Raw genomic sequence first — 16,544 nt, 5'->3', positions numbered from 1 at the left:
CTAAAAATAATTTTTTTTTTAAGCACTATAAGTGTTATTACCTAACTTTTTAAATACAAAATGGAAAATTTTTTTTAATAATAAAAACGACATTAACGTTATTCAAAGCGTATCACGGTTATACGACCAGATTCATAAAATAAAAAAAATGAAAATTTGCTGTAGGCACACATTTAAAAGTAGTTTCAAGCTTTAAAATGCTTTGTTCCAAATTAAAATACGATAATTTTTCGTGGAGTTACAATGCTTTGAAAATTACCTTTTTTGAACAATTTTTCTTGATTCCTTAATTGTTGTTTGTAGAGAATTTTGAATTGATATTATTAAATAATTTAGTCTTAAATAATAAATATTTACTAATATAAATAATATTAAATATAAATAAATAATAATACAACCAATAAATTTTAATTAGACATATTATACATACGTGACAAAAGTAGAAAATCGAATTATTAAATATACAGCGGAAATGATATTACATTTGTAAGTTTAAAGTCCTCCAAACTTTACGTAATGGTTAATTATGTCAACTGCTTATAAAAACTGTGCTTTAGCGTTTCATCGTCCAGTCTTCAAACAATATTCAATATTACAGTGACACAACGCATTTTTAAATTCAAATATCATAAAAAGATACCGCAACAAGTAAAACCAAATAAAATAAGATAAGTATATTTGCATCTATTTTTCTGCATTTGTATATCCAATAAAATAATTAGAATTATGGGTACCGAAAAAACATATCAATCGTATATTAATACCGAATCCAGTGACGAAATTGTTATTTCTGGTATCGCTGGTAGATTCCCAAGCTCAGACAATATGAGACAATTACAAGAAAATTTATTCAACAAAATTAATCTTGTTAAAACAAATCGCCTTCGATGGAATATAGGTAATTAATTTATAAATTATAGCTTTATATTTAACTGACAATGAGATTAACAGTCTTTCCCTTGTTATTAATTACAGTACCGAATTATACATTTGAAAAATATACTTTAAACTATAATTTTACAAAAATAAATATGCAGAATACAATATACATAGCTACAATTTGCAAAATTACATTATTTCTTAGAGCATTTGGACATACCAATTCGCATGGGGATAATTAATAATGTGGAGAAGTTTGATGCCAATTTTTTTGATATATCTTTCAAGCAAGTAAATGTATTAGATCCTATGACAAGAATGTTATTGGAACATACTTACGAAGCAATTATCGATGCAGGAATCAATCCAAAAGAATTACGAGGAAAAAATACTGCTGTGGTCGTAGGAACATCTATAATCGAATCACAAGAAAAATTTTTATACGAGAATTTGCCGGTAAAACAAATCATTGATTCATGAGCATCTTAAAAAAAAATGATCAAGTTAAATTATAAAAATCATTATCTACATACGCAAATTTATTACTTTTCTTTGGTAATTAGATAAGTGACGGAAATATCATAGGCTGTGCTAAATCTACATTAGCAAATCTATTATCACATTTATTCGATCTTAGAGGTCCGTCGCAAACGATCGATACTGGTTGTAGCACTAGTCTTTATGCCATGGCTGTTGCTAAAGATTATATTACATCGGGTCAATGTAATGACGCAATTGTTGCAAGTGCACATATATCTCTACATCCAACTGTAAATTTCCAATTTTTTCACTTTGGTAAGTTTACTAAAATTACCTAACGTACTCTATCTCATAAAGAATGACTTGTTTTATTTTTTATATATTGGAATCTTTGAAATATCTTGAAAAAATTGCAGTTTTTTAAAAAAGTGTTGCAAAGACAGTTATTTGATTTGTACGACACTGACAGCGTAATCTCCAAAATGCCAAAGGTACCATTAAGTTCAAAATTTGTAATTCTAGAAAAAGTAAATAAGGAAAGGTTTTATGATAATATTTTAAAACCTTCTTGACATCAGGTTTAGAAATATGCAATAAAAAATATCAATTTCTGTTTTGAAAACTCCAGCTAATTTTGATATAATTTCAATATAATTTTGCAAAGATCAAGCAAAATCAAACGTCAGCATCGTACATAATAATAATAATAATATATCGTAACGAGGGGGCGTTCCTCTTTCGAAGCGCCGCCCGCGGTACCTAGACATTGTCCATTGTGCCTCCCCTCATAAACTTACTCATGAAAGACCTGTTTTTCTCCAAAAGAGAATCAGATTCCTCACCGGCAGCTCCCTGATCTGCTTGGACCCAAGTAGTGCTGAGCCCAGCATCTTGTGTCTCAACCTTGCATGTGCAGGACAGTCGCTGAGTACATGAAGGCTTGTTTCCTCGTCGTCTCCACATGCCCTGCACCTGGATGTATCTCTACGCCCAAGCTTGTGCATGTAGTAGTTTAAGATGCCATGACCCGTCAGTATGTGTACCGCTGTCCTGGCATCTCTCCTGCTCAGAGCCCTTACGCTCCAAGCCAGTTCTCTATTAGGAGTATCTCCCATCAGAGCTCTAGCCTGTCTGCATTTGGACTCAGATTCCACTCTCCAGTGTCTTAGATGTTCTCTGCGGAGCCATTCTTTGATCCTCCCCCTTCCTAAACAAAAGGGGATTCCCAGAGCCGGCCCCGGTCCTACCATCGTTATTTCTGAACCCGCTTTTGCCAGCTGGTCCGCACATTCATTACCCTGGATGCCCGAGTGACTCGGCACCCAGGTAACGGTGACTTCTCTCTCTCTCTCGCCAGTTCGTTCAGAACGCCTCTGCACTCCTGAACCAACCGCGACGTTATTGTCGGAGCCCCCAGCGCCTTGATGGCTGCCTGGCTGTCCGTACAAATTCTGATGTGCTCTCCCGCTTCTACCCTACTCCGCACGGTCTGAGCACAGCTTAGGATAGCCACAATCTCCGCTTGAAATACCGCTGCATAACTATCGAGAAAAATGCTCTTTTTCCATCCCTCTCGACTGCCAAAGAAGCCGGCCCCGGAGCCCGTGTCCGTCTTGGAGCCGTCCGTATACCAGACATTCTCTCTACGCACTCGAGCCCCTAAGTTTCCATCTTCCTTTTCCCACTCCTCCGGCCTCGGTATATGCACTTTGAAGCGCTTATCAGAAGCCCGAATAATAGATATTCTGTCCTGTCGCATCTCGAATATCGGATCCAACAGAACGTCTTCCGGCAGCCTCGTATGCCGGGCTTTCTTCTTTCATCTTAGTTCGCATCTTAAACGGTATGTCGCCATTGCTGCCGCAGCCACCACCACCTGGTGAAACGGTTCGATGCCAAACATTACGTCCATCGCCGCCACTGGTGTCGTAGCCATAGCACCCAGGGCCCCTCTCAAAATCAGAGCCCTGACATGCTCCAGCGCAACTTTGGCTGTTTTCTTTCGCACCCTAGTCCACCATACTACGGCTGCGTATGTAAGTCTGGGGCGAAGTATGGCTGTGTAGATCCAGTGTATCATACTCGGTTTCAAACCCCAAGTCTGGCCAAAGGTCCTTCTGCACATCCAAAAACACTGGCACAAGCTTTTGCACCGATTACGAAGGTGCTCCTCCCAAAGCAGCTTCCTATCCAGGATAACTCCCAAATATTTCACTGATTCAGTCGGAACTATCCTTACTCCTCCAAAAGTGGGTCCCACAATGGTGCCCACCTTGTATTTGCGAGTGAAGACAGTAAGACCGGTTTTCAGTGAATTCACCGCTAAACCTGTCCTCTGACACCACTCTTCTACAACTTCCAGTGCCCCCTGCATGAGCTCTAGAAGCGTCTCTAGAAAAGGGCCTCGCACAAGTATTGCCACGTCGTCCGCGTAGCCTTGTGCAGTAAAGCCTCTATCGTCCAGTGCCTTTAATTATCCGTCTGCTACCAGGCACCATGAAAATGGGGAAAGCACTCCGCCCTGCGGGCAGCCTCTTCCCACCCACCCACAGACTTTCGCAGTTCCCAGCGATGTCATCACACGCCTTCCTAACATGCCCCGGATCCACTCGACGAGCTTCATCGAGACACCTCTTCTGGCGGCTTCCTCACACACTATCTCGTGCGGTGTGTTGTTAAAGGCGCCCTCTATGTCCAAGAAAGCACCCACTGCGTAGCCCTTCCTTTCCAGCTGCTCCTCAATAAACGCTGCTCCTCAATAAACGCTACCGTCTGATGTAGAGCAGTCTCGGTGGAATAGCCCGAACAATACGCGTGCTGATTTTTGTGGAGAGGGTGCCTCCACAAAGTTGTCTCCCTCAGATACGCGTCCACCAGCTTCTCCAATGTCTTACGGAGAAACGATGTTAGACTAATTGGCCTGAAATCCTTTGCCTTGGTGTAGCTCGTTCTTCCCGCCTTTGGGATGAAAACTACCCTGGCCAGTTTCCATGCGCTGGGTGTGTAGCCCATCGCGATACAGGCCCTTAAGGTTCGAGTCAGTGGGCCCACGATCTGTTCCAGTCCCTCTTGTAGATGAGCCGGAAAGATGCCATCCGGTCCCGCTGACTTGTAGGGCTTAAATGTGTTAATTACCCACTTGACCTTCTCGGGCATGACAACCTTGGCCGCCATTCGCCAGTCCGCTTGTCGGGCTCTTCTGAGTGAGCCCGGCTCCTTATACAGCATCGTACATACCTCTTGAAACTTTTATTTAAAAAATTTTTTCAAAAAACTCAAATTTTTCAAGATTTAAACACTGAAACTAAAATGGGACACTTTGTATGTGTAAATATATAAATAAACACTGTATATAATTTTAGGTATTTTAGCACGTGATGGTTACTGTAGACCTTTTGATAATGCTGCAAGCGGTTATACGCGTGCCGAAATAGTGTCCGTGGTATACCTTCAAAAAGCTAAAAATGCAAAACGAATTTATGCTATATGCAAGCATGCTAAACTAAATAATGACGGTTACAAAAAAGAAGGAATAACGTATCCATCGACGCACATGCAAAGCACTTTATTAACGGAGTTTTACAATGAGTGCAAAGTACCACCACCCTACTTGGATTACATTGAAGCACATGGTACTGCTACTACAGCTGGCGATGCTCAAGAGATCAATGCTATTCATAACGTTCTGTGTCAAAATAGAAAAACACCATTGATGGTGGGCTCTGTAAAATCCAACCTTGGTCACTCTGAACCCGCCAGCGGTTTGGCACAAATCGCTAAAGTAAAACAATTTATTCAACAAATTATATCATTATGATAAAAAAACAAATACAAATTAAGATATTTAAAATAAATTATCAAAATAATTTTTTTATGCAATTTTATTCTTATATGTTTTACGTATGATAATATTTTAGAGATTAAAAGAAATATTTCAAACAATAACTACTAATTTTGTTAAAAAAGATCATTAAACAGTAGCAACTTTTTTTAAATGTGATAATTACTAATTTTTTCAATAAAATAATACCTATAAATTTTTTATTTATTCAAAAAAAATTATGTTTTGAATACAAACGAATACAAAGATTCTTCTTATGCTGAAGCGTTTTAGCATAGCAAATATTAAATTTTGTGTTATTAATTTTATACTTGTCTAACAGCAAAGAAAATAAATCAAATACTATAAGTGTTTCAAATTTACATACAAAAATTTATTAATTTTTAAAGGTGATAATAGCATTTGAAACCGGTTTTGTACCACCAAACATTAATTTTACATCACCGCGGAACGATATAGACGCTTTGAAGGATGGAACTATCCGTGTTGTCACAGAAGCATTGCCGCTTAAAAATGGTTATATAGCCATAAATAATTTCGGATTCGGTGGAGCCAATGCTCACACCTTATTACAATGGAATGCCAAAAAAAAGATTAATAATAGAGCACCTAATAATGATTTGCCAAGACTTGTGGTATTGTCTGGACGCACTGAAGAATCAGTGAAATTGTTTCTAAATGATGTAAGTAATTTTTTCAGCGACAGCACTAACATTATTTTTAACTGCAAGGAATATTACATTACGTATACTACATATACTTTTAAAACATTTACTTTGTAGATTGCTAATCATCCAATAGATGTAGAATATATTCGTTTACTACACGACATTCACACAGACGACATAGATGATCATTCATGGAGAGGATACATTATACTGGATGCACAAAAAAATTCCATAAAAAAAGTTCAAAATTGTAAAAATATAAAAAGACCTATTTGCTTTGTATTCTCTGCCTTAGAATCGAAATTGCCAGAAATGGGTATGTATCTAACATTCAACATTTTTTATATGTACAAACTGATTAATAAAATAATACAGCAATTTTCAAACTAACTTTATCAGGTAAAGAGCTATTAAAATTTCACGCATTTGCGAATGCCGTAAAAATGTGCGATGCTATTTTAAAACCGTATGATATAAGTATTACGAACATTTTGACGAAGATTGATAAAAGATTAAACGAAAGCGCTTTACACAACTTTGTTGGTATCATCGCCTTCCAGGTATTACATTTCCAAGTAAAAAATTGGTATATTGTACATATTAATAAATAAAAATATGAATTTTTCTATCTAATTATGCCATATTTGTTTTATTATATAATTTGTTACGTACAAATAGTATTTGTCGTTTAATATAAAATTTAGTAATAAAGTTAATAAATTTATTTCGTAGATTGGTTTAGTAGATCTCCTAACATGCTTAAATATTATTCCGGATTATATAATTGGGCATTTTGCTGGTGAACTCGCTTGTGCTTATGCGGATGGGTGTCTAACTATGGAACAAACAATTCTATCAGCGTACTTTATTGGAATAGCATGTACTAAAGGCAAATCTGTTCATAGTTCTATGATAACTGTTAATCTTGATTACAATGCTCTTAAAAGCACATGTCCGACGGATATAGAAATAATATGCCGTAACAGTCGAAACAGTAATATTGTAAATGGCCCCGTAAAATCCATAGAAAAATTTATACAAAAATTACAGGTACGTTGATCTTTTGTTTACATATGAATAATCAATTTCCTTTTTTTTTTCATACACAATTAAACGCTTATCACACATTTTTTTTTATATTCCTAAAAACAGAAAATTTTTAGTTTTTTGCATTGATCGCATTCGCTAATGCATCTTTTATCTTTTTTAATCAGGATAATAATATTGACGTGAAAGAAATCTCTTGTAATAACATATCGTACCATAGTCGTTACCTCGCATTTGTGAAAACGCAACTATTATTTCATTTAAACCAAATAATACCACAACCAAAAGAACGGAGTTCAAAATGGATCAGCACTTCTGTACCTCGCTATAAATGGTCTAATGTAGCGTCAAAATTATGCTCAGCAAGCTACCATACCAGTAGTATATTAAATACTGTTCTTTTTGAACAAACAACGCATATGATCCCAGATAACGCCGTGATTATCGAAATTTCACCAGTTAGCATTTTGCAGGACATTTTGAAAGAATCGGTACATGCAAAATACATAACGAATATTGTATTGACTAAGCAAAATGAACCAAATGCTATAAATTTAGTACTGCGAGGGATTGGAGAACTCTACAACTGTGGCTTCCAACCGCGGATCGCCAATTTGTATCCGCCGGTGAATTTTCCGGTTAGCCGAGGCACTCCTATGATCTCCCCATCTATAAGGTACAATATATTATTAAAATTAATCTAAATATTGTATATGTAAATAAAGACATAATTGTATAAAAAAACGTTTTAATATCATCAGATGGAATCATTCTGAAGATTGGTTTGTATATAAATATCAAACACATAAGCACATCAAATCCAGAGAAAGACAAGTAGAAATAATGACGGACGACAAAGATTATAATTATATGACCGGTCACGTCATTGACGGAAAAAATTTGCTACCTGTGACAGGTTATCTAATGCTTGTTTGGGAAACCATTGGAATGACGAAGAACAAAATACACACATCAATTCCAATAGTATTTCGAGATATAGAATTTATTCGGACTACTCATTTTTCAAAAGATGGCCCGGTGAATTTGACAATTGTGATACAGAAAGGTATGTGTAAAATTTTATTCATCTAAAAAAATTTTAAATAATTGTAATAACATGTAATATTCGATGTAAAATTCTTGTAGAAAGCGGCAAATTTGAAATCACTGAAGGAGATAGCACTGTTGTAACAGGTGTAGTGCACGCTACATCAAATGCTGAACAAGAAATGGTGCCGATTAATCTGTTATCGATGGATATTGACGAGGAAGAATGTATGAATTCTCGAGACATTTATAAGAAATTAAGACTATGCGGTTATCAATACAGCGATGCATTCTGTGGTTTGAATAGCGCATCAGTCTCAGGCAGCAAAGGGCATATCACTTGGACAGGTAATTGGGTAACATTCATGGACAATATGCTGCAGATGTATATAATTGGAAAAGATACCAGAAACTTATATATTCCAACGAGTATTGAAAAATTGGTAATTAATCCTGCACTTCACGCATCAACGTTGCGGGACGTGACATCCGAAAAAAATAAACGTAAGAACCATACTTCCAATTAAATAAATATCGAAAAAATTATCTTTCAAAATGTAATATTTTTAAATTGCCTTATTGCAGAAATACCAATACGTATATATAAAGAAATAGACGTAATTAAATCTGGTGGAATAGAGATACGCGGCTTGAAAGTTACCTCGATTTCTCGCCGACAACCAATTGGAAATCCCGTTATCGAAGAGTATAAATTTATACCTCACCAAGATCGCGCTGATATTTCGTTAAATGAAACAATTCGAATATCGACGCAGCTCGCGTTAGAGGATCATCAGATCAGTAAAGCAACAATCATTGAACTAGTGGAAGATGCAGATAATGTAATGTTAGAAGATCTATCATCGACGTTACTGATTAAAGCTTTTGCTGATATTCCTTTAATAAAAGCAAATATTGCTATACTAACATCGCCGAATCGTTTCAATCCAGCAGAGCTGTCTTCAAATGTTTCGGTCGTAGATTTAAACAAACCATTTATTGGCGACAAAGCTTTGATAGCTACAGGATTCAATCTTTTGACGAAACATCAGAATTCATTAGAAAAACTTTTGCCTCTTTTGAGGGAAGGCGGTTATCTCTTAACACGCGAAAAATGCAATATAAATAACTATGACAAATATTTGCGTAAATATGCATTAAGTGTTATTCTGGAAAAACGTATGGATAAAGAAGTAATTACACTTTTAAAGAAAAAAGTTACGATAAAAAATACAATTGTTGTCTATATAAATAATAATAATTTTAATTGGCTCGAAGACTTAAAGCAGCTTGTAGACGACGAGAATAAACATGATGACAATAGCAGAATCGTAATTGTTGGAGAGGGAGACTTTGAATGCGGCATATTGGGTTTTATTAACTGTTTGAGAGAAGAGCTAGGTGGACAACTGATTAGAGGTGTGCTTATTCAAGACAAGAATGCTCCAAAATTTTCTCTACAGGATCCGTTCTATATGCAACAATTAGAAAAAGATATGAGTGTTAATGTTTTGCGACCTAATAAAACTTGGGGATCTTATCGACATTTGCGAATACCGCATCCAGAAGTCGAATCCGTACCTACTGCTTACGTATGCCAAATGGTATATAAAGCTGTTTACAGAAATTTAAATAATCTATCAATGCTATTAATACACTAATATTGTGAATTATTTAGTTTTAAATACTGTTGTGATATATTATATATAAAATTTTTCCGAAAAGTGTCTCGCGCTTTATCTAACGAATACATTTATTTATTTTACGAATATTTTTCTACAGGTTTGTGGTGATTTAGATTCTTTTTGTTGGATGGAAAACAATATATCAGTTGATTCTCATCGCAAAGATATAGTACGTGTAGTCTATTCGTCCATCAACTTTAGAGACGTAATGCTAGCAACTGGCAAATTAACTTCTAATTTCACAAAATCGGGACAACTTCAGGACATGAGTCTTGGACTGGAATATGTAGGATACGATGCCAATGGACAGCGAGTAATGGGAATTTCTCATAATAAGTATGTAACTATATAATATACATATACAGGGTGTTTCAGATCAAACGCAGGTCCTTGAAGGGGTGGATAGATTTCGATAACGTGAGTAAAAAATGTCCGTACAAGAAAATTGTGGGGTCAATAGTTTTTGAATAAAATGCATTTGAAGTTAACCAATTACGGGGTTCGCATTTCGCGCCATCAGGAGCGGCGCGGCATGAATCATTCTTGTTTGCAATACATTCTGCCACATCAATTATATATCGTTTAGAAATTATTATTAACACTATCATATTAGTAAACATAAAAATAAAACTCAATTGTTTTAAACAATCGCTTGTGTATCCACTCTTAAAAAAGGCATGAGAAGTCGATAGTCGAATATATCGAAATCTCGAAAGTATCGAAGTGTATTGTTGCAATTTTATCGCGACGCTGATTGGTTATCTCAATGTTGTCATGTGCAAAAATATATTTTGACAGTTCATATTTAAATGGTTGTCAAGACAATATTGATTAGCAATTTATTGATTAGCAATTTATAAATGTTTCTATGATACTTGTTTACATTTTCAAAAGCTGTCAAATTGTACAGATGTATTCTCTGTTATTTTTTTAAAAAGAGTGAAAAAAGAGTGAAAAAGTGAAAAAAGGAGAAGGAAAGGATAAAAGGAAAAAATAAAAAAAAGGTAAGTAATAATTTTAAAAATTCTCATACCTATAGCGCGCACCACTTCCAGTACATGCTTTCCTCTCCGTGCACGCTGTTCTTTATGCTTCTTATTAATACTTTTTGTCTCTCTCAAATTGACTTTAGAAAAAAATTTTTAAATTTAAAACTACATTTACCAGCGTTGCAAATATATTTTAGTTTGAAAATTTAATTAAAAGTCTTTTTTAATTTGGAATTGCTACTTAAAATTGGAAATCTATAAACGTTTATAAATCACATGCAAATCTTATTCGTTGTAATTATTTTGTTCACATAAAAAAATAATTTTTTATCTACTTTCCATTTAAATATTTTATCGCATCTTATAATTTTTAATATTAATTTTATTGGCCTGTATATTTTGTATATTTTAATTGCTATTCCACAATAATTTAGAATTTATTTTATATTCAAGAATTTATTACATTAAAATTATATTATGCATCAAAAATAGTGTTTAAAAAGTTGATAAATTTGTGCAATTTAAGATTATACAATTATTATGCAATGTGCAGTTACCAAAATTTAGCATGTAACAAAATTTCTTGAGAGAAAAGGAGATTATATTTAAAAACGCAAATAATGATTGGATAGATCACAGCGGTGCAGTTTTTTTAAATTTAAGTAAAGAATAAATAATTCCCAAAAGGGATAAGGCATGCAATGCTCGTATCACTATCACGGGCAGAATGAAATAATCAGAATTTTCACCGTTATTTTCCAATGATTGTCTCCAAATGTGTTTAATTGTTGTGAAATATTATGCTCTACAATTACTCGAAAATTGAACGCGGTTTTATGTCATTTGATAAAGTTAAATGAAAGATATGTCTTCTCAATCTAAAATCTTCTCAAATCCTCAACTATCATAATGCAATCAAAGCTAATTTCAACGCCATTCATCCACAATTTATATTGCGTCTTAGCATAGATCATGAAAAGATCCATTTCTCACTAACATAACTCATTAACATGAAACTATTTGACAAATCATTCGAATTGTCATATCGTCTATGCTTGATCTTAAGAGTAAGCTCGGTAAGATCGTAACAAAGTTTTTGAATATCTCTTCTCTGTCGCACAAAAAAAATACATTTGTAACGATTACGATAGAATTCATTAATTATACTGGTTTATGAAATTAAAATTGATGTGCTGAATTTATAACTATTACAGTATTTTTAAAATTGTAATAGTTATAAATTTTAAAAATTCTTATACCTATAGGCAAAAATATTTTAAAATATTTTTTTTCGGGAACAGTTTCTCTATATGAGCGCGCACCACTTCCAGTACATGCTTTCCTCTCCGTGCACGCTGTTCTTTATGCTCCTTATTAATCCGAGTGTTTTTTTATGAGTACTTTTATGAATACTTTTTGTCTCTCTCAAATTGTGGTGTATTTTGTTATTGTGAGTCTCTTGCCTATCAGGGTGCTTTTTGTCATTGTAAAAGCATTTGCTGGAATTGGTACGCACTCGTATAGAAAAACTGTTCCAGAGTACTCCAACGTCATAACATCTGATTTTTTGCTTTTTAGTTTTAACTAAAGCTTTAAATTTAAAAGAACAAGATTCAAGCTTTTATTTTATTTTCCCACTTAGAAGAATCTATTAGTGATCTATTAATAATTTCAGCATTAACGATTTTGTGCTTTGATTTATGTAGTTATTTATGTAGTTATTTTGATTTATTTTTGTATTTATTTTTGAGAGATATTTGCAATTGCTGGATGATATTTGTTAAAATTCATTTCTTTAAAATTTCAAGTACTTAATTACATTATTTAAAAATTATAAAGAAATGAATTTTAACAAATATCATCCAGCAATTGCAAATATCTCTCAAAGTCGATCTCTCAAATGGAGATTGTTGTTTGTATGAAATTAAATCATCAATGTATTTTAATTTTATACAAATAAGAATCTTTATTTGAGAGATCGACTTTGAAAGATATTTGCAATTGCTCGATGATATCTGTAAAAATTAATTTCTCTAAACATTTTAAATAATGTACGTATAAATAATAACAAGAAGATAGCAAATAATTTCAGCACATTAACGATTTTGTGCTTTGATTTATGTATAATATTTTTTTTTACATTGGTTGGATAGCTTAATATTAAAACGGTTTCAGCATTAAAATAGTCAAATAAATTACTAACAACTAATAAGTGAGAGTAATAGTGAAATTAGCAATAAAAATGTTTCTCTAGTAACTGAAGAATTTATTTCTTATACACAAGCGATTGTTTAAAACAATTGAGTTTTATTTTAATGTTTACTAATATGATAGTGTTAATAATAATTTCTAAACGATATATAATTGATGTGGCAGAATGTATTGCAAACAAGAATGATTTATGCCGCGCTGCTCCTGACGGCGCGAAATGCGAACCCCGTAATTGGTTAACTTCAAATGCATTTTATTCAAAAACTATTGACCCCACAATTTTCTTGTACGGACATTTTTTACTCACGTTATCGAGATCTATCCACCCCTTCAAGGACCTGCGTTTGATCTGAAACACCCTGTATATGCTTAATCATAGAACACAATTTGTGAATAATAAATTTAGTGTTATTGTCTTATAATATACACAAATTTGTTCTAGTAAACAGGTAAAGCTGTTATTTTGTCCTTATTTATTATAAGAGATCATTATTTTGGCTCAATCAATAATTTAATTAATTTAATATTAAAAATATTGTTACATTCTTAGGTGCATAGCGAATGTTGTTGTAAGAGATAAAGATTTATGTTGGAATATACCCGATACATGGACATTTGAGGAAGCGGCTACAGTGCCGTGTATTTACAGCACGAATTATTATGCTCTATACCATTTTGGAAAAATGAAGAAAGGTGATAAAGTACTTATTCACTCCGGTACTGGCGGTATTGGACAATCGGCTATTCATCTCGCTCTTCAGGAAGGATGTCAAGTGTATACTACTGTGGGCACTGCAGAAAAACGTACATTTATCAGAAAATTGTTTCCGGCTATTCCCGATGAGCACATTGGAAATTCGCGAGACACAAGTTTCGAACAAATGATAATGCGACAAACAAACGGTCGCGGCGTCGACATTGTATTAAATTCATTGACAGAAGAAAAACTTATAGCGTCTATTCGCTGTTTGGCAAAAAGGGGTCGTTTTCTAGAAATTGGAAAGTTCGATATTTTATCTAACAATTTTTTAAGCCTGTTTTTATTTCAAAAAAATATCAGTTTTTATCCTATTCTGTTAGATGCAATGTTTACCAGTAATCATAAAAATAAATCTCGATTATCCAAATTAATGACTGAAGGTTTAAAAAGTGGAAATATAAAACCTATTCAGATGACAGTTTTTCCTAAGTCGGAAATTGGAGCAGCTTTTAGATACATGGCAAGTGGAAAACACATGGGAAAGGTACGTTTACAACAATTAAACATATCTTTCAAATTATTATTAAAAAGTTGTGCGTAACACGTAATAAATTTTATATTTTTAATACAATGATATGTTTATAGATTATTTTAAATATACAAGAAGATGGCAAATCTTTGGATTCACCTGTTGTTGCATACCGTCGTTATTACTGCTTCAGCGATAGAACTTACATTATACTAGGCGGCTTGGGTGGATTTGGTTTAGAGTTAACTGACTGGCTCATACTTAGAGGCGCTAAGAATATCATACTAACTTCAAGAACTGGAATAAAAAACGGCTATCAGCGAATGAAAGTTGAATCGTGGAAATCATACGGTGTAAACGTGCAGATAGTTAAAAACGCACATCTTGCTAATCCTAAAGAATGTGAATCTTTTCTACAAATGGCGGAAAAGCAAAGACCAGTAGATGCGATATTTAATCTTGCTATGGTTATGAAAGACTGCATTCTTAAGAACCAAACCATGGAAACTTTTACGGAATCTTTCATACCAAAGGCCTGGACGACACAAACGTTTGATAAACTATCGAGAAAGATCTGTTTAAAACTTCGACATTTTGTAGTGTTTTCTTCTTTTTCTTGCGGAAGAGGGAACGCTGGGCAAACTAATTATGGAATGACGAATTCGATCATGGAAAGAGTGTGCGAAAAAAGAGTGGAGGAAGGATTGCCCGGATTGGCAATTCAATGGGGAGCTATAGATGATGTAGGTTTTCTCGTTGACATGCAGGAAGACGATAAAGAGTTAATTCTCCACGGTACTCTGCGGCAAAAAATATCTTCTTGCTTTGTAGAACTCGAGAAATTTTTGCTTCAAAACCGACCGATCGTAAGCAGCATGATTGTAAGAGAGAAGGAAATGGGTTTATCTGGATTATACAATGTGGTGGAAACCATTGCTAATATTATGAGTAAGAATTAACATATAGATTTTTTTCTGTTATAGCCTGCTTAGAACATTATAACTTCTGCATGCATTATTTATTTATCGCAGCATCCCAAAAGTCATTGTTGCACACCCCAATGTATACACGAACACATACACTTGCTGTACAATATGTTATCAAATTTTTTTCCATATAATATGATAAATCATAAAATATTTCTATGAATTTTATATTACAGATATCAAAGATATAAAAGTAATAAGTCAAAATATATCTTTGGCTAAACTTGGAATGGATTCCATGATGGCTGTAGAAATTAAACAAACTGTAAAACGAGAATTTAATATTTTGTTCACTGCACAAGAAGTATGGAACCTCACATTTGCAAAACTGAATAAAATATCTAATGTAGACGTTAATCAAGATACTATTATAAATTGAATTATTATAAACTGAAGCAACTGATATGAATAAGCTGGATCTTACGAAACTTAGTTATTAAGAAACTGAATCACGAATGCTGATATTATAAACGATAGTTTAAGAATTTTATACTCTTTACTGGGAACGGAATCTGGTGCAATCTTTTGATGTGGAGGAGTGGGCAAATTATTATTATTATTATTTAAAATTTAATCTGTGGTTTAAAAATTATTTAATTATAGAAAAGATATTCCCAAACGTCTGCTACAAATTTTTGTCAACAGATAGACTGCAGATTGTATACAAAACCTGTTACATCAGTTGATGACAGCAGAAATGTTACAAAACCTGCTGATATAATTTGATAGCAGATCAGTAGCAGAAACCGAGCAGAATTTGCTCGGAATTATTACAGCAGATTGGCGGCAGAAACCGAGCAGAATCTGCCGTCACAATTTAAATGAAATAGCGGTGTTACGTCCTAACCTGGAGGGAAAGGGGTAGAGTCAGGTATACGGGCGGACGCAACCATAAAAGTATTTTATGGTGTTTGCTCGCTGGTCGGTATGAGGAGAGGCGATCGCGCGAGCCGAACGATTTTCTTTGGCTGAGAACAGGTCAACAATCGTAATGATCGATATTACGCTGTTAGAGGCCTCAACCAATCGTTCGTGGTTCCCTTTTCTGGTCAAGAGAATTAACTCCTTTTACCAAGGGCGGAACCTCGTGCAAATTTTCAAAAGGAGAGGGGGGGGGGTAGAAGAGGAAGGCGAGAGGTCTTATAACTAATTTAATTATGAAGATTTTGACTTACTACTTGGATGTCCTGGAAATATATCTGGATCCTCTTGGGTCGTTCAGTGGTCCGTATTCACGTCGATGAATATTGCTCGGAGGTTGGTTTAATATGTTGGAGAAGCAATTGCCGCGCGCGGTACTTCACTCCTCCGCGACGAGTTTTGGATTTTGGGATAAGAAAGGAATTTTATGTTAGTCCAGAAATTCCAGGCGTAAAGCGTGCGGTGGGCCGCACCACGATACGCGGGGATACAGAAATCGATACCACGTGCGGTGGTCCGCACCGAAAATATCGATACTGAGTGCTGATCTGAAGAAACAAT

General features: G+C 34.4%; 1 protein-coding gene across 1 annotated transcript; it reads left to right on the top strand.

Annotated features, from left to right (window-relative positions):
* The first annotated feature begins 561 nt into the window (after positions 1-561).
* LOC105676834 (fatty acid synthase-like) lies at positions 562-15,636 on the top strand. Its single transcript, XM_067359557.1, has 16 exons — positions 562-898; positions 1,085-1,335; positions 1,443-1,674; positions 4,722-5,140; positions 5,590-5,883; positions 5,983-6,184; positions 6,268-6,428; positions 6,601-6,918; positions 7,083-7,591; positions 7,677-7,981; positions 8,062-8,466; positions 8,548-9,566; positions 9,745-9,983; positions 13,398-14,091; positions 14,193-15,024; positions 15,239-15,636. Exons 1-16 carry the CDS (start codon positions 727-729, stop codon positions 15,439-15,441), a joined length of 6,255 nt encoding a protein of 2,084 aa, XP_067215658.1. The 5' UTR covers positions 562-726; the 3' UTR covers positions 15,442-15,636.
* Positions 15,637-16,544: the final 908 nt, after the last annotated feature.

Source organism: Linepithema humile, chromosome 7, assembly GCF_040581485.1.
Source record: "Linepithema humile isolate Giens D197 chromosome 7, Lhum_UNIL_v1.0, whole genome shotgun sequence".
NCBI lineage: Eukaryota > Metazoa > Arthropoda > Insecta > Hymenoptera > Formicidae > Linepithema > Linepithema humile.
This window is presented reverse-complemented; position numbering and strand designations above follow the sequence as displayed.